Source organism: Erythranthe guttata, chromosome 12 (genome assembly GCF_056151865.1).
Source record: "Erythranthe guttata isolate IM_541 chromosome 12, IM_541, whole genome shotgun sequence".
NCBI classification, from domain to species: domain Eukaryota; kingdom Viridiplantae; phylum Streptophyta; class Magnoliopsida; order Lamiales; family Phrymaceae; genus Erythranthe; species Erythranthe guttata.
The window spans coordinates 19,749,438-19,770,759 of NC_142544.1; the positions used below are offsets into that span (position 1 = coordinate 19,749,438).

General features: G+C 38.3%; 6 protein-coding genes across 6 annotated transcripts; 5 read left to right on the top strand and 1 right to left on the bottom strand.

The window, feature by feature from the left end:
- The first annotated feature begins 298 nt into the window (after positions 1-298).
- Positions 299-2,400, top strand: LOC105956519 (aluminum-activated malate transporter 8). Its single transcript, XM_088826696.1, has 6 exons — positions 299-599; positions 712-852; positions 941-1,213; positions 1,385-1,521; positions 1,620-1,769; positions 1,855-2,400. Exons 1-6 carry the CDS (start codon positions 374-376, stop codon positions 2,362-2,364), a joined length of 1,437 nt encoding a protein of 478 aa, XP_088682822.1. The 5' UTR covers positions 299-373; the 3' UTR covers positions 2,365-2,400.
- A 2,449-nt stretch (positions 2,401-4,849) lies between these two features.
- LOC105956568 (uncharacterized) lies at positions 4,850-7,433 on the top strand. Its single transcript, XM_088826431.1, has one exon. The coding sequence runs from the start codon at positions 4,977-4,979 to the stop codon at positions 7,134-7,136; it is 2,160 nt and encodes a 719-aa protein (XP_088682557.1). The 5' UTR covers positions 4,850-4,976; the 3' UTR covers positions 7,137-7,433.
- A 440-nt stretch (positions 7,434-7,873) lies between these two features.
- Positions 7,874-9,801, top strand: LOC105956520 (uncharacterized). The gene is made up of 2 exons (XM_012980370.2): positions 7,874-9,051; positions 9,284-9,801. The coding sequence occupies exons 1-2, from the start codon at positions 8,059-8,061 to the stop codon at positions 9,287-9,289; spliced, it is 999 nt and encodes a 332-aa protein (XP_012835824.2). The 5' UTR covers positions 7,874-8,058; the 3' UTR covers positions 9,290-9,801.
- A 594-nt stretch (positions 9,802-10,395) lies between these two features.
- LOC105956521 (NDR1/HIN1-like protein 1) lies at positions 10,396-11,196 on the top strand. Its single transcript, XM_012980371.2, has one exon. It carries the CDS (start codon positions 10,396-10,398, stop codon positions 11,194-11,196), a length of 801 nt encoding a protein of 266 aa, XP_012835825.2.
- A 4,604-nt stretch (positions 11,197-15,800) lies between these two features.
- Positions 15,801-16,803, top strand: LOC105956813 (NDR1/HIN1-like protein 1). Its single transcript, XM_088826369.1, has 2 exons — positions 15,801-16,548; positions 16,632-16,803. Exon 1 carries the CDS (start codon positions 15,891-15,893, stop codon positions 16,521-16,523), a length of 633 nt encoding a protein of 210 aa, XP_088682495.1. The 5' UTR covers positions 15,801-15,890; the 3' UTR covers positions 16,524-16,548; positions 16,632-16,803.
- Positions 16,804-18,301: 1,498 nt separating this feature from the next.
- On the bottom strand, positions 18,302-19,582 carry LOC105956569 (uncharacterized). The gene has a single exon (XM_012980420.2). The coding sequence runs from the start codon at positions 19,171-19,173 to the stop codon at positions 18,454-18,456; it is 720 nt and encodes a 239-aa protein (XP_012835874.2). The 5' UTR covers positions 19,174-19,582; the 3' UTR covers positions 18,302-18,453.
- Positions 19,583-21,322: the final 1,740 nt, after the last annotated feature.

Consider the following 21,322-nt stretch of genomic DNA (forward strand, 5'->3'; position numbering starts at 1 on the left):
TTTTGTCATCACATATATATAGCAATTATCAAACATAGAAAGTAAAATATCAATAAACTATATGTCGTATCGTATCATCAATTTCATAATCCCCCACCACTTTTCAAACTTTCATTAATGTGGGAAGGTGACTACCCTCCAAAATCTGCATCTCTCTCTCTCTCTCTCTCTCTCTCTCTCTCTCTCTCTCTCTCTCTCTCTCTCTCTCTCTCTCTCTCTCTCTCTCTCTCTCTCTCTCTTAAATTTGTCTATAAATATAGCAAGTCCACAATCAAAATTGCATTACACATATAGGGCGTGGTTTTCTCCATTTTCACACACTCTCTCACAACCCCACTATTTTCTTGGTAGTGAATGTGCATTTGGTCTGAAAATGAAGTCCATAGCTAGAAAGATCAAATCCATTTTCATGGAGACCGTGAAAGAAACCAAGAGAGTCGGAGAAGAAGATCCGCGAAGAATCATACACGCCATGAAAGTTGGATTCGCCCTAACGTTAGTGTCGTTATTCTACTACTTCAGGCCTCTCTACAACGGATTCGGACAGGCCGGAATGTGGGCTATCTTAACGGTTGTCGTCGTCTTTGAGTTCACTGTCGGTAAGTTATATATTTCATAAATCATTATATATTTTCAATTAATATAATATACTTTTTTTTTAATTAATTATTGACCTTCTTTCTTTTTTTTTTCTTTTTTTTTTAATTTAAGGCGGAACCCTATCGAAAAGCTTAAACAGAGGTTGTGCAACGTTGGTAGCTGGTGCCCTAGGCGTCGGAGCCGAGTACTTGGCCGCTCTTTGTGGTGATAAAGGAGAGCCAGTTGTTCTTGGGCTAATGGTCTTCTTTCTAGGTATATATAATAAATGCATTAAAGTAAATTACATTAATATATAAAAGATTAGATTACGTATTTTTTACGATCAAATTATAATGTGCAGCTACAACATCTACGTTTACGAGGTTTTTTCCGAATGTGAAGAGGAAGTACGATTACGGGGTGCTGATATTTATACTGACATTCAGTTTAGTGGCTGTATCGGGTTTCCGGGTCGACCAAATCTTGCACTTGGCCCATAGAAGGCTTTCCACCATTCTCATAGGCGGAGCATCATGTATTGTGATATCCATATTCGTCTGCCCCGTTTGGGCGGGTCAAGATTTGCATAATCTTATTGCTGCAAATATCGAAAAGCTTGGTGCCTTCTTAGAAGGTACATATATACACACGTGATAGAAAAAGTAAATTACAAAAAGACAAATTCATCGTCTAGCAATAAAGACGAAAAAAAAGCGACGGTTACACGTTTCTATTTTAATGGTGTATGCTTTTTCATGCACTAATATGTATTTCTATTTCTTGGAAATTTGACTTTTAATTATAGGTTTTGGAACCGAATTTCTTATATTTCACGGTGATGAAAGTGGCAAGATCAATTCATCTTGCAAGCACGGTGATCAAAAGTCGTTTCTCGAGGGATATAAAAGCGTGCTTAATTCGAAGGCCACTGAAGAATCTTTGGTAAATTTAACTATATATTCTCATACATAAAACTTGTATGATTACATATATATTAGTTTGATTCATATATAATGATTTTGGATTAAATATTAATTCAGGCAAATTTTGCATGGTGGGAGCCTCCTCATGGTCGATTTAGGTTTAATCATCCATGGAAACAATACTTGAAGATTGGGGCTCTAGCCAGGGATTGTGCATGCCTAATCCAATCACTTAACGGATACATTAACTCTAAATCCCAGTCATTAGTACGTATTAATTAATCACTAATCACTTTGACATAATCATTAATTATGATTGAAATTAACTGAATTGTAACATGCATGCATGCAGGTAGAATCAGAAGTAAAAATGAAAATCAAAGAATCGTGCATGAATATGAGCATGGAATCCGGCAAGGCACTAAAAGAATTAGCGTCAGCAGTTAAAACGACAGCGTTTCGTCCATTACTAGCTGCTGGGGCCCACTTGCAGAATTCCAAATCAGCAGCAGATGACCTAAAAATCGCACTCGAAAACTCTTCTTTACTATCGGCAAAAGCGGACTTACAAGAAATAATGCCGCTTCTCGTAGTCGCGTCCGTACTTATCGATATCAACGACGGCGTTGACAAAATTTATGAGTCGGTCAACGAGCTTTCGCTAAAAGCGTGTTTCAAGAACAATCCAAAGTCGTCAAAAGCATGTGAACTTCATCAGCAAGTGATTATTCATCGAGGGGTTGTGAAACCCGTTAATGATAGCGAGGAGCACGTTGTCGTTGTGGTTGTTGATGGCAGCGCGTCGGCTGAGGAATCGCCGGAGAAGGAGAACCGCCACCCACCGCCGCCACCGCCTCAGTGAGATATCAGCTAGCTAGCTAGACCTTGCGCTGTCGATATTTTCCTTAAATAATAATAATAATATATGAATAAATAAATAAATAATAAATATGTGGCCGTACTAATGCATGAGACTGCGTGTACGTGGGTCGATGATGTATTTGTGGCGGTGACATGTGAATCAGTGATATATAGACTATAGTGCTAAAACAATATATATACTTCTGTAATTTTATATTATAGTATAGTTATCTATTTAATTATGTTTGTAGTTTTAAATAATATATAGTTTTTAATAAGAGATGAACAATGAGGAAGTGGTGTGGAGATGCATGTAAGCTTTCGGTGATCTTTCTGGTCGATGTCGAAATCAATTTGGTTTTTATTCCAATAATATATAAAAATTAATTATTTTTATATGATATTCTCTATTTTTTATTTAAACAGGAAGTTAGATGTTACATCTGCTTATTTATACCGGATGATTTTGAACTGTAGATTTAATTAAATAACTACTCACTAAGCACATATACATATATAGGGGTGTGTATGATCATGTATAGATCTACGGTTCAAATCAATTAATCTTTAAAAATAACAAATGTATACAATTGATTAATTTACCATTTAATAACACTAATATATTTTTGCTTTTAATTTATAAAGTCGGAAAGGCTAATAAAGTATGTCTATATATGTTAAGTACCACGAATTACAACTTTTTTATGATAAAGATTGAAAAAATTGTTTGTGGTGCAAGGATTATTTCCATTCATTGAGATATTGTATCTTAATTTGTTTTTTTAATCATTCTTTTATGAATAAAGTACATATTACACACTACTTGAAAAGTAGTGGAGTTACTTATTCATGTTGAAAATTAAAATTGATATTAGTACATTTATTATCACTTCTTACAATCACTCTCCACCACCTAAATTGCTTCCCAATTAATAATAATAATAATAATTGGGAAAATAATATTGATCTAATTGTATATATATTTTATTAATAAGAGATTCTGCTTCGTCAAGGCAGCTGATTTTGACTATCTGATATTGCCTTCACCTGTTACATTTAACTTGAGTCCTATTTGACAAAGGCGCGTAGAGTGGGACTATATTACAAAAGTAAATATTAAATAATATTTAATCTTTTCCTTTAGATGTAGAAAATTTCATATAAAAGTAAAAACAAAAGCGCCTGTGGTTTCAAACGGGCCATTATCGAGTAGCGGGTTGACTTTTACGAAGCCCATTTAACTGTAATTTAGACGGGCTTAATAATTCCTGACCCATTCGCAGATATTTGATCGTCACGATGATGTCATCTTCCCCATTAAGAAAGGTGACACATGTCTGCATGCAATGAATTAGTATATATCTTCACTCTACTATTATCATATGATCGAATTATAATTTGATAATAAGTAGTCATTTGGACATAATAAATATTCTATTTGTAAATTCGGAGAATTATTATCTGTCAAATGAAATATATGCGAGCTTTGCAGGTCGAGTCGGAAAATCCGCGGTGCATGACGTACAATGAGCAGAGAATGTGTGGCATGGCCTCGTTGGTTAGCGTTCCGTCAAATATAATATTAGCTGCTGGGACCCACATACGCAATGCCAGATCAGCGGTCGATGAGCTGACGGACACAGTCGATAAGCGCACTTTCTTATCAACAAAAGAATCCGTACAAGAAATCACGTTGCGCTTGTCATCATTTCATCCTTAAATTGTCGACGTCATCAATTGCGTCGACAATATTTTGCAACCGACTCGTGAACTTGTCCAAACTGTATGTTTCCCTAACTATCGAAAACCATGTGCCACGTGGTACGTAGTATACTACGCTCGAAGAAGCTCGTCGAAAAGTGCTTCATCAAGAAACTGTGACGTTGATATGTACATGCATGATTCATATATATGATATATCCATACATATATCTATAATCAATACATATTGATGTCAATATATATAGGCAATTAAGAAGGTGGCTGGTCAATCTCAATATCCATTTGTTCATCTTTTTAAATAAAATAGAATATCAATGTTTTTCTATAATCAAATATTAGTCATTAGGAAAACAAATACAGGCATAAATTGAAAGAACCTTTTTTAGAAGGCCCGTCAAACAAATACGGGCCTAAATTTCAATATGTATCACAATTACGATTTTACCAGTTTACCACTCTTCTGTAAAATGTTTAATTATAATTTTTTGAAAATTGAAGATTACTTGAATCCAATTGATCAAATAATTCATTTTTGGCCGAATTTGTGTTATTTTAATTTCTAACTAACACTGTTTTTTTATAAAGAAAATTCCATAATTACCCCTCTTTTACTTGTAAGTTTTAATAATGTATTTTTTAATTTAATTAGTGAATTTCATCTTGCTTGGACTCCAAGATATACGAGAGGACGGTACAACAGTATAACTGATTTAAAATAGTGTAATTCCCCAATTACCCCGGAGGAATATTTTAATTACACCAATATACCCTCGGCTCAAAACCCAATTATAAATAAGCCTCCGTCTCTCTCTCATCGGCATTCAAAATTCTCCCCCCTTTTTTTATAATAAAATACAGTTAGTAGCGGTTACGTGAGAAACAGATTCAGTCATGGAGGATAGCGGCACGACGGTGTTCCCGTTGTTTTTCCACGACAACGAGATGGTGAACGAGTTGGGAGATATCGAAATTCATCAAGCCATGGAATTCGGTATTCTTCAGTTGATGATAAAAAATAGAATTCGGGTGTCGACGGCGGATCAAATTTGGACATACGTCGTCCCGCTGGATGAGAACGGTGAACCGACGATCTCGCTGGATCGTCCTGCATTTCTGGTAAACCCATGGACCAACTTCCGCCAAGTATGTAGCCTGAAGAAACGTTGCTTTTTCATCTACTTGAAAAGGCAAACTCAATGGGAGAATTATCAACCGGCAAACACTTTGTATTCTAGTACTAGTATTTGGGGTGCGGACAATCTGACTACGCTACCGAGGAATCAACCGGCGCTGGTTCCCCGACAAAATACGCAAGCGCAGCTGGCTTTTTTGAACCCTCGGATGAATCTTGATGAATTTCAAGGTCAGTTTGCAAGAGCGAGCGTTCAAACTCGGAGGGAGAATTATCAACCGGCAATGGCGACCAGGTATTCGTATCACCCGAACTTGGGGCCGGGGCATGTTTCGGATCCGGCTCGGATGAATCATGTTGAACTTGAACGGCTGCGAAGCGCGAGCGTTCAAACTCGGAGGGAGAATTATCAACCGGCAATGGCGACCGGGTATTCGGGTCAACCGAACTTGGGGACGGGGCATGTTTCGGATCCGGCTCGGATGAATCTTGATGAACTTGAACGGCTGCGAAGCGCGAGCGTTCAAACTCCGATGGAGAATTATCAACCGGCAATGGCGACCGGGTATTCGTATCAGCCGAACTTGGGGCCGGGGCATTTTTCGGGTCGGCCGAACTTGGGGACGGGGTATTTTTCGGGTCGGCCGAACTTGGGGCCGGGGCATTTTTCGGGTCGGCCGAACTTGGGGCCGGGGTATGTTCCGGATCGGCCGAACTTGGGGCCGGGGTATGTTCCGGATCGGCCGAACTTGGGGCCGGGGTATGTTCCGGATCGGCGGCCGGGGTATGTTACGCATCGGCGGCCGGGGTATGTTACGGGTCGGCTGAACTTGGGGCCGGGGTATGTTTCGGATCAGGCTGATTTGAACGCTCCGATGAAGTTTGATGAAAGTGAACGGTTGCAAATGGCGAACCTTCAACCTCAGAGGGAGAATTATGAAAGGGCAATGGCGACCAGATATGATCGGCCAAACTTTGGGCCGGGTCATGTTTCGGGTGGGGCTGATTTGAACCCTCAGATGAAGCCTGATGAACTTCAAGGTCAGTCGCAAAGGGCGAACCTTCAAACTCAGGGGGAGAATTATCAAACGGCAATGGCGACCGGATATTCGGATCCGCCAAACTTGGGGCCGGGCCATGTTTCGGGTCGGGCTGATTTGAAGCCTGATGAACTTCAAGGTCAGTCGCAAAGGACGAACATTCAAACTGATCAGAGTGAGGAGAATTATCAAACGGCAATGGCGACCGGATATTCAGATCCGCCAAACTTGGGGCCGGGCCATGTTTCGGGTCGGGCTGATTTGAACCCTGATGAACTACAAGATCAGTCGCAAAAGACGAACACTCAAACTGATCAGGGGGAGAATTATCAAACGGAAATGGCGACCGGATATTCAGATCCGCCAAACTTGGGGTCGGGCCATGTTTCGGGTGGGGCTGATTTGAACCCTGAGATGAAGCCTGATGAACTTCAAGGTCAGTCGCAAACGGCGAGCATTCAAACTGATCAGAGGGAGGAGAATTATCAAACGGCAATGGCGACCCCATATTTGGATCGGCTGAAATTTGGGCCGGGTCATGTTTCGGGTCGGGCTGATTTGAACCCTCAGACGAAGCTTGATGAACTTCAAGGTCAGTCGCAAATGGCGAGCGTTCAAAATCAGAGGGAGAATCATCAAACGGCACCGCCAACGGAGCCGGGGGATGTTTCGGATCCTAATCTGAGTTTAGATTCGTTTCCTCCGCTTGAGAAGAGTGTTAATTCAAGATTGCAGACGAAGAAGAAGGCTAAGCCAAAGAAGAATAACTGCGAGGAGTGCTGGAACGCGCAGAAAAATGGCGTCCCGACGCCGTTCCATCACTGCGTTAATGACCCGGTAGTTAGTGAGTCCGGAACTCGGGATGGTAGGCCCACTTGAGATAATTTCTTGGGTTATTCGTGATGGTTGTTACTGGTATTGATTTTTTGACCATTATGCCCTCGAAAAGGGAGGGAAATATTCATGTTTTTTGTTTTTTTTTTCTGCTTTGATTCTCGTAGCTGTTTGAGTTGAGGAAATTCGTGAATCGGTATTTTAGTTTTAGACTTTAGTGTTGTTCGTAAATTCGTAAACCGGTATTCGTAACGGAAGCTTAATTGCATGGTGTATATTTTGGTGATTAGAGATTAATTGACTCTTCCATTACAAGTTAATGCTGAATTTTCCTAACTCTAACTGCTTCTGTTATTCATTTTACTTTAACTTGCTTGTGTAATTACTGTCATTGTCACTAAAGATTAGCTTAAATGGTATTGATCGAGATCAATCGGCACGGGTTCGAATCTCTTCTTTCGTCTCAAGTTTGGATGGCCTAATCCAAATTCAATTCTTCGATTTTTTTTTTAAGACTCTTCGTTGTTCGGAGAGGTATATATTGTTCATGAGTTCGAATCTCTCTTGGTGCATATATAAATGTCGTAATGATTATTTCTCTAAACTCTCTTATTAAATTCAAACTCTCCATTTCATATGTAATCTAGTTTTATTTGATTAATTGAACTTTACAACATACTACTATTTTCATCACCCCTTGTTTCACTCTCCTCCACAGCTTATAATCAACGGTCTCACTTTCAATTAACATACTCCAAGCTTTGCGTTGACCCCCCTGTTTTTTTGTTGTCTTAATTATCCATTAAAGTCAAACAAACTAATATAAATCAAACTCAAACATCATTAATTTTTGCGCATGCACTTTCATCGTCGTTTTTCCTAGTGCACGACGCTTCCATCTCTCCCCCTGATCCAAAAAAATCACAGGGGGAAAGAGAGAGAGAGAGAAGATTAACTAATCGACGCAATGGCTTCACCGGACGACAGCCAAACGAGACCTAAAACCGTAGATCATCAATATATGTATAATGATAATAGCAATTTCCAGGCACAACAGCAACATCATATGTATCCTCAAACGCCACCTGTCATGTACCCAATTATCCCCTGTCCTCACCCTCAGGCCGCCTACCCGTACACCCCATCACCACCGCAGTCATCATCGTTCCACCACGTCTCCATAAATTACCCATATAATAATAGTAATGCAGGCTACTACTACAATAATAACAATAATAATAGTAGCAATAATTACAACCAGCAACCCTATATTCAAGGAGAAATAATTCGGAACGAGACGTTTTCCTCTTCGTTCGGCCGCATGATGCTGATTCTAATGGTGGTGCTCGTGGCTGCCATGTGCATGATGAGCCTTGCCACGTGGCTCCTCTACGGGACCTACGTACCGGAGTTCGAAGTCGCCTCCCTTAAGGTTTCGAATTTCAGCGCCACCAACACAACCCTAAGGGGCACGTGGATCGCTGACGTCATCGTCTACAACCCGAACGAGGAGTTGGCGGTTAACTTTGAGCGCGTCAGGTCTCTGGTGTTCTACAAGGGTGTGATCGTCGGTGCGTCTACTTTGGATTCGTTTCAGGTCGAGAGTAATTTGAGGTTCAATATGAATTTCAGCGTGGCGGCGGCAGAGGCGGATGAGGAGAGGGTGGTCAGCGTGGGCCCGGGGAGTAGTAGTAGTATTAATAATAATAATAACAATAATAATTTGCATGGATTGGTTTTATCGGCTCTTGCTCAGGATTGGAGCAACGGGGCGGTGGTTTTCAGCTTGAGGATTGCTCTAGATGCTAAATTAGCGTCCCCTAATCAAGTTTACAGACAGGATAATTTGAGAGTTTCTTGCGATGATTTAGAGGTTAAGTTTATGGCTGCTGATATGGATGAAGGGAGGTTGAGTCGGGGGTTGGGCGCGCAATGTTTGATACGTATACGCGATAACCAGGTATGTATAAGTATAGATGCATCATACATCATACATGTGTCAAGTGGTGGGACCAACATACTGCCAAACGTGCTCATGCCACCACAACATTTCTCAAATCCATATTATTTTATATACGGATTTAAATACAGATCTTGTATTTTACGATTTTAAAATTCTGGTTCCGCTAGTACGTGTGTGTATGCATGGTAATATTGTAATTTTGGAATAAATGTTCAACTTTTGCATGCAGGGATAACATCAATGATATATGTATAAATGGAGCAACGTCCACGTAGGATAATGTACAGCCACGATCGGGCCTACCTGAGTTTCGGTAAAGCGGCCGTATGCTGCAGTGGTGTCGAATTGATATATGGATCGCCTGATAGATGAAGATTTTTTCATTAGTTTTTCAAGTGTCGTTTCCGAAGAAGATCGTCGGAAATTCTGCAGTATGGCGGCGAAGTTAAGTCTTTACGGAAGTACTCTTTTGAGCTAGGCTAGCTTAATACAACGGCTGGAGACAAGAAATTAAGGTTTTGATCTGGAGGAAAATGATCCTACTACAACACTATATATATATTCAGGTTGTGAATTAATTAGTAGAATGTTTTCTTTTTAATTTCCTGACTGTGTTTGTATATATATATATACTGCATGCCCATGTCTTATATTATTTATTTCAAGGATTAAGATGTGTTTCTATTTCATTTCTAAGGTGCTGTTTATGTATATATATTTAAAATAATAAAATTGATATTTTAAACATATTTTGGGCCGAATTTTAAGTTGTAGGTATCTTAATTTTTAAAAGGTTTATTTACAAATCAATTTTAATTTTAATTTTAATTTTGTTAAAATATCTTACATGTCTCATTAAAGTATTATTTAGGGGGGAAAATGTAAGTAGAAACGTAATGCACTTATTCAAAAAAATAAAATAAAAAATGTAATGAAATTAGCGCTTTATTTTTATTTTTTATTTTTTATTTTCCTTTTTCATTTTTTCGTCTCATCTTCCCCGTCGAGAGCCTTTTGCTTTCCGCCGCAGAACTCTGCTAATTCACAGAATCAATCGGGAAAATTACCAGTATCAGATTTCAAAATTTCTAAAGCGAGTGACGTCATCAATGGTGCCCCTTGAGATCGAGAGTCAGACTCAAGCAAGAAAAAACACAGCCCCTCAAAAAGCTGGATACACGACAAAAAAAAGCCCTCCGCCTTCTCGCCGAAGCTCCGTCACTTTTTCTCCACGTGTGCTCTTCCACCCCACGGCACCCTCCACCACCCTCCCCCTTTATAACGCCTCCGCCTCTTCACCAAATTCCTCACCCACCCAAACCCTCCAACTCCTAATTACCAATGGCTTCCTCCGCCGCCTTCGCCGCCGCCGCCGCCGCACCCGCTGGTTTTCATAGAAACAACAGGGTGGCCGATGCTATTCCGCCTGATGACGTGGCACCACCCCGAGATGCTCCACCACCACCACCGCCGCCGCCGCCGGCAGCTGGGCATGCAATCTACGTTCAGCAACTGTACCGGGATCCACCGCGGCAGCGTTTCCAACGCCTAGAGCTGACATTCCTCTGCCGCACCTTAACCTGGTCGGTCCTGATTTTCATTTTCACCGCCAGCCTCTCAATCCTCCTATGGCTGATTTTCCACCCAACTTTCCCCCAACTCCACGTGACCTCCGCCACCATGTCGGCTGTCACCTTCACCAACACCACCAAAGCCACGGCCGAGTTCAACATCACCCTCCAACTCACCAACACCAACCGCCACCTCACCACCATATACGATCAATTTCAGATCTTCCTCATTTACCCTTCCCAACAAGTACTCCTCTCACAAAATTACCAGCCCCCATTCGTTCAGCCCAAAAAAACCCGAACCACCATCGAAACCAATCTCGGTTTCACCAACCTTGATCTGGGGAATTACGTGGCGAATGGATTGAAGGAAGATCTGGATCGAGGGAGTTTGAACCTCGGAATTAGGATTCTTGCTGTAGTGAGGTATAAGAATGGGAAGTGGAAAACAAAATCTCAGTTCATGAGGGCTTATTGCAGTGGCGTAAGTTTCGGGTTTACTTCGATTAACAGGCCGGGCATTTTCTTGAATCCTTACCAAGAATGCGAGGTTTACATTTATACGAAATAAAATTATGTGCCCTGGTAAAAATTTGTATGTTACATGTTGTCTAGAACATGAAGTATGATCAATGGAAGTATGCTTTTAGTACAATTTATGATTGCCTGTCTTATAGTAGTATTTATCTACAAATTAATGCTCTGATTCTAATTGTGAATATCGGCAATGTGTTGTTGAAAATGCAAACTTAGGGCACGATGAGGGAAAGAATACGTAAAGATTGAGCTCTCGTAAGTGTTGTTTCATCATTGAACACACATTTTATTGATAGCAAATCGAGAAATTTCAAGCCCTTTGGGCGCGAAAATATACCTCCACTTTCCTTACTGAATGAGAATTTATGCCTTATTGACGAACTTTGATTTTCAATGTTTGTAATGAAGATATGATGATGCATATCTAACTTTCACATTTGTTTTCTGGTATTGGTGTTCTACATTTGACACGTGTATTATCTTTCTCGGAGATTTTGTCCCCCACCGGAAATTCGCAGCTCTTTTGGCGGCGAAGTTGTTTTTATTATGTTGGATTGATACTGACTAGATTGCCCTTGTCGTGAAGCTAGCTAGATATCGTTGACCTGAAATCGGTGCCTCGGTTTTACAGTTTATAATATGAAAGGCGTGTTGCTTTCTCGGTTAACTAATAAATTCTCTTACGTGGTAAATTCTGATATGATCGTCTATTATCTATTTATGCCACGTAGTTCCCCTCAAAGTGGTGTCTGAATAACTATACTCGCATACTATAAAGTTCGTTTCTATGAAGATTTTCTGTGATTAGGTTTCGACATATAATATCTGTTCTGTAAGCTGGTTTAACTTCCTAAACTAGCTTCAAGAGAATCACATAAAGGATAGTTTAGAGTAGCATGTTTCTTATACTTATAGAAAGATTTTTGCCTTAAGGTACTAATAGTTTTGTTATTTGCAAATGAAAAATTGCGAGTCTCCGTGCATGGAAGCAATGAAGGCGTTTATTTGCGCGATGTTCATCTATATTTAGAAGGATCGCAGTTCTTTGATCAATTTCTTGGAACCTAATTATGTTGGACTTCAAAATTTTCAGGGTAAGCCTGCAAATTACCGAAAACCTTATTTTCCGGAATTAGTTGTAGAGAAGTTGATTCGAGTGGATGATCCATCATTGGAAAGAGTTATAGTTTATTCTTTGATTTTTTCCTAGTGACCCTATTCTAATTATTTATTAAGCACGGTTCTTGAGTTTGGGTTGGCAATATTTTCCGACGAAGCGGTGAATGTACGCTCGATCACATGCAATGGTGGATTTACTTTCTCGGTACGTATCGTCTTTATTTACTTTTTGAAGTACTTGAAATTTTGGTAGAACTTGGAGATGGAATTCAAATTTCCTCCCTGTTTAAACGAGAAAGGGAATCAAATCCATGTTTGTTTATTCTAAATCAAAGATTATATATTATTGATGATGAGTGATGACTAGTTTCTTCAATTACCTGAGGTTATATATGAATAGTAGTTGTTAATGTGTTCAAGAAAGATGCTAATTATGTAATTAATTTCAACTGTCAATTTTGCTAATATATATGTTGTATTTCTCTGGGATCAGGGATTTGGTGTACGTCACACACCGATGTTGGCTGAACGAAAATGTTCTGGTGAGTTTGGTCTTGTGATAATCATCTGTGACATATTTTTCGTCCTGTAATAATCTTGTTATATCCCCCCAAAATAATGGTTTTGACAAAAAAAAAACAATGAAATCAGTATATGATTATTTGCAGTTTCTGGATATGCCTTCTAAATATTTCGCGTGGTAGTTCATCGTTTGTTCTTCAGGCATTTCGTTTCAGAGGTATTTTATTCCAGACGCGCATATGTTTACCTGAGTTAAAATGTAGCCCAAGCCCTTGATTTTGATTAAGCCTACAGATTTTAGACTTGAGGATCTATGTGAGTTTCTCCATCTCATTTATAAATTGGAACAAAGTTTCTGATTTTTTTCGATTCTGATACAAAAATTTCCGATTCCGGCATAGTACTTTTCGTTCCAAATTTCGATTTTCCCAAAATTGTGTGTGTGTGTGTGTGTGAGATTTCAATTTCGATTTAAACAAGTTTTCAAGATTTTCCGAAAAGAGGGAAAAAAAAATGGAACTTTTCGGAAAATGCTAATTACAATGTGAATCTTCGGATTTTGAAATCGTATTTTCGGGGCAGGTCTCTTACACGCATTATATATACACACATGTTGGTGTAAGTTCTCTCTCTAACTCCCCCAGTTTCTCATTCCCACATATACACACACATACACTTAAAGATCTTGCTGCTGTTCACTGTTCTATATGGTTCCAGATGATAGATTTCCAGTAGTTATTTTTTTAGATTTTATATATATATACATATATTTTTAATGACATGTCTACGTAATCTAATTACATGCAATAATAATATGAATTGAAAAAGGATATAAGCAAGAGAAATAAAAAAAGGAGTGATGCTTCTCTCACATCAGACTTTGTACTCATCCCTTTTTTCCTCCTTTCTCCACTACTTTTTCTCTCTTTTTTCTTCGCACCAATTCTCCATATTTAACAGTTTTTATCATCACATGCTTTATTCGCTTTCCCTATTTTGGCATTTCCTCCTTTTTCAAATTCCATTTTCATTTGCTCTCATATTTTTTTATTTTTTTTGATTTCATTTGCTGAAATTAATTTTGAGTCCATTATTTTTTTTAATTTAAATGTTATTTATTTTATTGCTGGTGTCACAAATTGGTGCATCACACATCACAGTTAACACACAAACACACACACTGAGTGGGGAGTTGAAGTTTTCTCGAACCCCAAGGATGATAGTGTAGGGACAATTTGCTGGTCAGCAGGTGTATATTACTTGTTTTTTAATATATTATATTATAAAATAAAAAGTTTAGGTCAAAAAGTATATTATATAACTTATATTGATGAAACATTATTAAAAATTAGATTTAATTTTGTCAGATCAAAAAGTTTAGGGATCTGTTGCCGCCCCTGTCTTTACTCTTTAGGATATACTTTAGCTGCTCCATATTTTTTTGCTGCCCCAATTTAATATTCCTTATCTTCATTCCCTCTCTCTTTTTATTTATTTATTATTATTATTTTCTTCTTTTACATAAATTATTGGATTCCAAGCACTTTAAAATGAAATCTTGTGGACACTCTCTACATTATTAAATGTATTTTATATAACTCAATCTCATATTTTTCTAATATTATCAATACATTTTAAATGTACATACATACGAACTTGGTTTTATGATCTATATTGTGCGATACTCAGTGAAATACAAACTAGGGTAACAGGATTACGAAAATAGTACATGCTAACTACTTTCAGTGCCACTTCAAAATTTGAAGACAAATTTTAATTTACCAATTTTACCCTTCATCTTTAATTGATACTTAACATTTATGTGGAGAGAAAAGTAAAATCTTATTTGCCATTTAATAGAGAATTATACATGTAATTTGGAAAGAATACGGCAGCTGTGTAAGAAATAATTGGGTAAGATAATTTAGGGTAAACTACACCCACACCCTGAGGTATGCTTAAATAACTTTAAGGTCCCTGTGATATCAATAATTACACTCACCCCCCTGAAACATAGTTAGAAACTCTAATGGAATAATTCATTGGATACGTTATTCCGATAGAGTTCTAACGGACTATTACTTTTAGCTAGTCGTGGAGACAACATAGAATTATGAGGTGACATGGCTCCTCTAACATTTCTTGAATCACGCATAGCTCTTTGTTGTCTTCACCACTTCCGGAAACTAATAGTCCGTTAAAACTGTATCGCAATAACGTATCCAATGCATTACCTCATTAGAGTTTATAACTATGTTTTAGGGTCAGGGGGGTGCGTGTTATTATCAATACCACAGGGACCTTAAGGGTCCATTTGGATGGAGGGATTTGATTTGAGGAATGGATTTGAAATGACTTCAATTTTGGAGTCATTTGAAATCCACCACTATTGCTCCAAAAACAACTAAAAAGGAGGGGCGGGGATTTGAAATTCATCTCCAAATCCCTCAATCCAAACAAGTCCAAGGAATTTGTTATTATGGATTTGAAATCCCACCCCCAAATCCCTCTATCCAAATGGACCCTAAAGTTATTTTAGCATACCTCACGAGTGTGGGTGTAATTTACCCGATAATTTACATATATTACATCAAGCTCTATATTTACTTTTTTATCATATCCCAGATGTAAAGTTTGCGTTTTACTTTCCCCCAATCGCCAGCCACATGCTGGAGTGGTGCCGGATTACATGCTATAATATAGTTAAACCTCTATAAATTAATACAATGAGACTATTAAAAACCCTATTAATTTAGTGAAATATTAAATTATTGAACTAATAATTGAATAGATTTTTACCGAATCATAGGTATTATTTGAGCGAAATTATTAATTTATCGAGATTCTGTTGTATACTAAATTCTAACAAACGTTCCTGTGCGTGAGTATTAAAGAAAAAGCGTGAAAGGAATATACTAAAATCGAACAAACATCAAATACTTGACCCCACCACCACCACCCCCCGTCTAAATTCTCAAGCCTATATTACTACACAGCCAACCCCCACAACTCTCCGCATTCCCACTTCTCTCTCAACAAACCGAAAAAAAAACCTCCTCCACCCCACCCGCCGCCGCCGCCGTCAGCATGTCGGAGAAAGACTGCAACCACAGCAACAAGGACCACCGGAGAAAGCTCCTACGGCGGTGCTGCGGCGGGCTCCTAATCTTCAACTTCATCGTCCTAATAATAATCCTGCTAGTCTGGTCAATCCTCCAGCCAAGAAAACCCAGGTTCACACTCCAGGACGCCACCATCTTCAACCTCAACGTCTCCGCCCCGAACGTAATCTCCACCACCATCCAAGTCACCGTCAATTCCCACAACCCTAACTCGAAGATCGGCATCTACTACGACAGGATGAACGTCTACGCCATCTATCACAGCCAGCAGATCACCTACTACACCGCCATCCCCCCTGTCTACCAGGGCACCAAGGAGGATAACGTCTGGTCTCCGTTCATCTACGGTGATAACGTCCCCGTCGCGCCGTACAACGGCCAGGCACTCGGTGAGGATCAGTCTGACGGCGCCATCAACATGCTCATCAAAATTAACGGCCGCGTTAAGTGGAAGTGCGGCTCGTTTATCTCCGGCAGGTACCATCTGCATATCACGTGCCCGGCTTATATCCCGCTTGGGAATAGCAAGAACACAGGTATTGTCGTCGGAAACGCGGTTAAGTATAAGCTTTCTCAGAGCTGCAGCGTCAGCGTTTGATTGGTGAACGGATTAACCAATCAACGTACGAACCGCATAATTAATTAAATAGGATGATTAAAATGATAATGTTTTACTTTGGGTTTTTGTTTTTGTTTGTTTTTCCAGGTTTTTAAATTGGTTATAATATTTTATGGTTGATCGGAGCATATTGTATGAGGTGAAGAATTGTACATTTTGCTGGAAAATAAGATTTGAACTACTATCTTTGTGTAACACTACTTTTATGATGCAATAATAATAATAATAATTGTTTCTTTTTTGGAAACTTTAAATATAATGTCTGTTTATTGAAGTTATTATTTTGTCTATCATTTAATTTTGAATATGTTGAAGTAGTCCTTAAGTCATGGATGCATGGGTACAACTTTTAAGTAATTATTTTGTAGTGATCCTATATATTGATTGTTGTGTGGGCTATGGAGGCAGTATTATTTGTTCATAATAGAATAATTTGTTTTGAAATTGAAATTGTGTTAAATCAAAATGTGATAATACATATATAAAGTCAAAAAGGAAATTAAATCCTCTTTCCGTAGGAAATAAAACGAGTACAAAATACTCTACAACACAGAAAAAGTAACAACTAGTTTATACTCCCCTACGAACCAAAGTATGCTTAGATTGTCGTCACGTATAAAATAAATAAATTTATGAAATATAGCAAAAGAATATATAGAAATTGACTAAAATGTATATTGATTAATTGTTTGTCAATTAATTTGATAAATAATTGGGGGGAATATATTTAGCTGAAAGAAGCATTTTATATCAATTATTATGTATGTGGGTGTCCATGTATTTGTGTGTAGCGTAGGGTAGGGGCCTAGCAATTTTGAGTATCCACCGTCCCAAGTTATAACCAGCTAATAACTGGGCCTACCTTTTTTTCTTTTTTGTTGACAAAATTAATAAATATTGTGAAAGAACCGTCCAAATTTGCGAATTATTTTGATTTAGAGGGTGTTTGGCTAAGTTTATTTTAAACAGCTGATAAGCTCCTACGTCTGATAAGATGTTTTAAGAGCTGATAAGCTGTTATGTCTTATTTTTAAGATTTATTTTTAGAGTGTTTGGATAATGAACTTATTTCCTATTTTTACTCATATTAAGATCTTAAATAAAAAGGTGGGGTAGAGGTACTTTTTTAAAAAGATCTTATTTGCTCTCCAACAGCTTATTTTTAAAAAAATAAAGATATTTTTCTAAAAAATTACCAAACACTTTGGAAGAACTTATAAGCTCTAAAACATCTTATAAGCTCCTTTTAACATCTTATAAGCTTAGCCAAACACCCTCTTAATTTGTGAAATAATTTATATAGAAGGGGGAAAAAATTAATTGTTCTAAGTCGGCCCAATCTACATCTTCTGATCCATATTTTCACTCTCTTTGGTTTAATGGACCGTAGCCCAATTAAAAAAATCACAGAAGAGACTGTAGTTTTATGGGCCGTGACCTGATTCGGAAAAATCCATATTTAATTTATTCTTTCTGGGTTATTATATTTTATACTTTTAAATTAATATTACTAATTTCTTTGAATTATTTATATATTAAAATTGATTTTCAGAATCAAACAACACATTATGAAATGATGTTTTATCAGTACTTTCATTTCATAGACCTTATATATATGTCATTTGTGTGAAAACATTTACAAGAGTTTAAAAATTTAATAAATTAAAATATGTCATTGACCCAATTTATAATGTTGTGACTTTGTCATCGTGCCATTGTTTAACAAAACAGTTGAGATTAGTTGAGAAAACTCGAGCAGAACCAAACGTAAAACAAAAACTAGTTGATGAAGAAGCTAAAATTTCCAATCATGCTAATTAATTAATTAATATAATTAAAAAAAATTAATATTACACTAAAAGGGGAGAGAGAGTAAACGGTAAATGGTACGGTGGTTGCATACCGACCGTTACACTTCTGAAGGTGAAGTTTTATGTTGAAGAATGAAGCCTTGTTCCGGTGACCGGCCACCGGACGGATCGCGAGCTGGAGAAGCTGAGGGAGTGAAATACAGAGGTGAAGCGCAAGGCGTCGAAAACGGCGTCGTATCATCAATCTCAACCACTACCGACTCTTCCACGGGCGGCGGCGGCGGCGGCTCTTCCACGGCGTTAAAACACTCCTCCAAGCACACCCTGCTTCTATTGCCATCGTTAATTACATGTTTATTTGCTTCTTTTTCGGCAATTACCGGATACGTTGATTTCGAGGCAGGCGAATCTAGGTCTTCTCTCTCCTCTTCCTTGATGGTGAACAAAAATCTCGGAGGACCAAACATCCCCTGAATCTTCATCAAGTCGATATCGATGACTTCCATATCCGATTGCTGATTCGAATTGATGAGATCATCATCTCCAGTATCAGCGGCGGTCACGGTGTTGCGCTGGAGGCAAAATTGAGGTCTCACACAGAAGAAATAGAGTAGCTCCTTGGAGGAGGAGGAAGTGGATTCCGACGAAGAGTGGTGCGAGGCTTCATCTCCGTCGACGCCGACCGAATTGGTTTGACGGCGGAAGACACGGCGGCGCCATAAGACATAGAAGAGCTCAGCGAAGAGTGCTAGCAGTGAAATTGCAAAAATTATGGCGAGTGCGATGCCTAGCTTGCTTGGTCCGCCGCCGCCGCTCATTTTGCTTGCTCCGGTAAAAAAATATCTGCCTTTAATTATCCTACTATCTAAAAATTTACATATTCATATTAACAGAAAAATAAAAATGAAATGATTTGACTGAATTATAAACTATCTCGAATTTGAGAAGTGCAGCCTAAAAAAAAATCTTAACGGAGAATCAACATAAGGCAAATTTACTTGATTAATAACAGAGGATCGGCGAGAAAGTTAGTGAGGGAGACAGGGAACCGGAGGAAGCGGGATGGTGATGAAGGGGGGATGGGTTATTTTAGAGAGGGGGTGACTGGATTTAGCCGGTTGGGGGTGAGTAATGAGTAGTGACTAACGGATAAGTTCTTGGAAATATAGCTTTCTTTTTTCGTAGTGAGGTGGAGGGAGTGACGTGGCAATTTCTAAACAATTTGAATTTAATGCGCGCTGTGAATAACTTATTTGGGTTATTTGACATTGTCAATTTGGGCTCTTATAAATTATCTTTTGAATTTCTTATGTCTAACTGATGTGATAATATTTCCACCAAACCATTAAATAATTTTATGTTGGATAAGAAAGAAATTGAAAAAATTACTTTACTTAAAAAAAAACAAATTATTAATTTGATGTGGACAGGAAAAAAAAATTGTTGTAGACTTGGTCAAACCGAAATTTTGGGTGTTGGCTATGAAATAATTCGAGTAGTTTAGTTGTGGGACTTTCGGTTGTTTACATGCAAGCTACATGTGAATTTTGGTACTTATTATTTTCAATGTACAGTAGAACCTCGATAAATTAATACCCGATAAATTAATAACCTCGCTTAAATAATAAATTTTCCCGGTCCCGACTCGGGGACAACGTGCTAAATTAATAATTCGCTAAATTTATAAGATAATACACATCCGGAAATTTTAAGAAGCCCCATATAATATATAAATTAATAATGCATAAAAATAATTCTTAAATTACATGGTACAATACATATTTTATAGATCTACGAAGGCTCAAAAAATATATTTTAATTGTTGCTTGTTTCTTGATGAAGTTCACATTGCCATCAATCTCATCCCTCATTTTTTTTAATATGGTTAGAATTTTCTGTATAGTTTTCTCATAACTCAACAGAAAATTGTTCAATACCATTTGATCCCCTCCAAAAACGACGTAGCTGAAGGACCTTCCTGCTCCGGCGAGGAACCTGCAAGGAAAGGGAACCGGACTGATGCCGGAGTTAGCACTCCGACGATCAAGTCAGTATATGTAGCAGTGTTTTTGTGGGATGTCTATTATATGTTTTTTTATATGACTTATTGAATACTTATGTGTAAAGAACCTGCTTTCCTTTTGGGCCTCTAACCCCTTTTATAATGCCACGGTGGGATTACTCCCCAACTTCCTCGGACCCTGACTCAGAGGACCTACTTTCGGCGGGGTTTCTCCTTTTTGGCCGGTTGGCCCGGACCATCATGGACTCCCTATTCCATAGATATCATTGTACCCACCAGCCTATCCCCGTGTACTTCCCGGCCGCACATAGTCATTCGATCATTAAATGCTCTTGTCAGAGCATTTAATGGGCCTCTGGGTAAACCTGTCAGGGCATTTATTATCCCTCCTTTTACCTATTCTATCCCGACTTCTCCCTCCTAGGTCGGGACCACGAGCACCTCTTTCCTGTCGAGTCCTCGCATCAGCGTAACCCCCTCCTCCTTCCTGGGCTCCGCATTCTTTTTTGGGCTCTTCCCTCTTCTGTGGGCCGGTTAGGTGGCCTCTGGACTGTTTCTGTGGGCTGGAGTATTTGGGCCTTGCACCTCTGGCCCCGATCCGGATCACCATTGTTGCTTTAAGAGTTTTGGTTCGTGAAACAGGCTCTATAGTGTATTGAACTAATGGTACAACGTATAATGTACACGTAAAAAATAAAAATAAAATGTGTATACTGAAAATAATAATAAAAATAATTTCATAAATTAATAAGTTATTAATTAATATATAAATTAATAATTATTAATTTATCAATAAGTTAATATTTCGCTAAATTAATGAAATTTTGATGGTCCCAACTGTATTAATTTATAGAGGTTTAACTGTAGGTGGTTTATTTGGGGAGAAAATGACATCTTTAATGAACAGGCCTTGTTTATATCTATGAGGGAAGATAGAAAAGCAA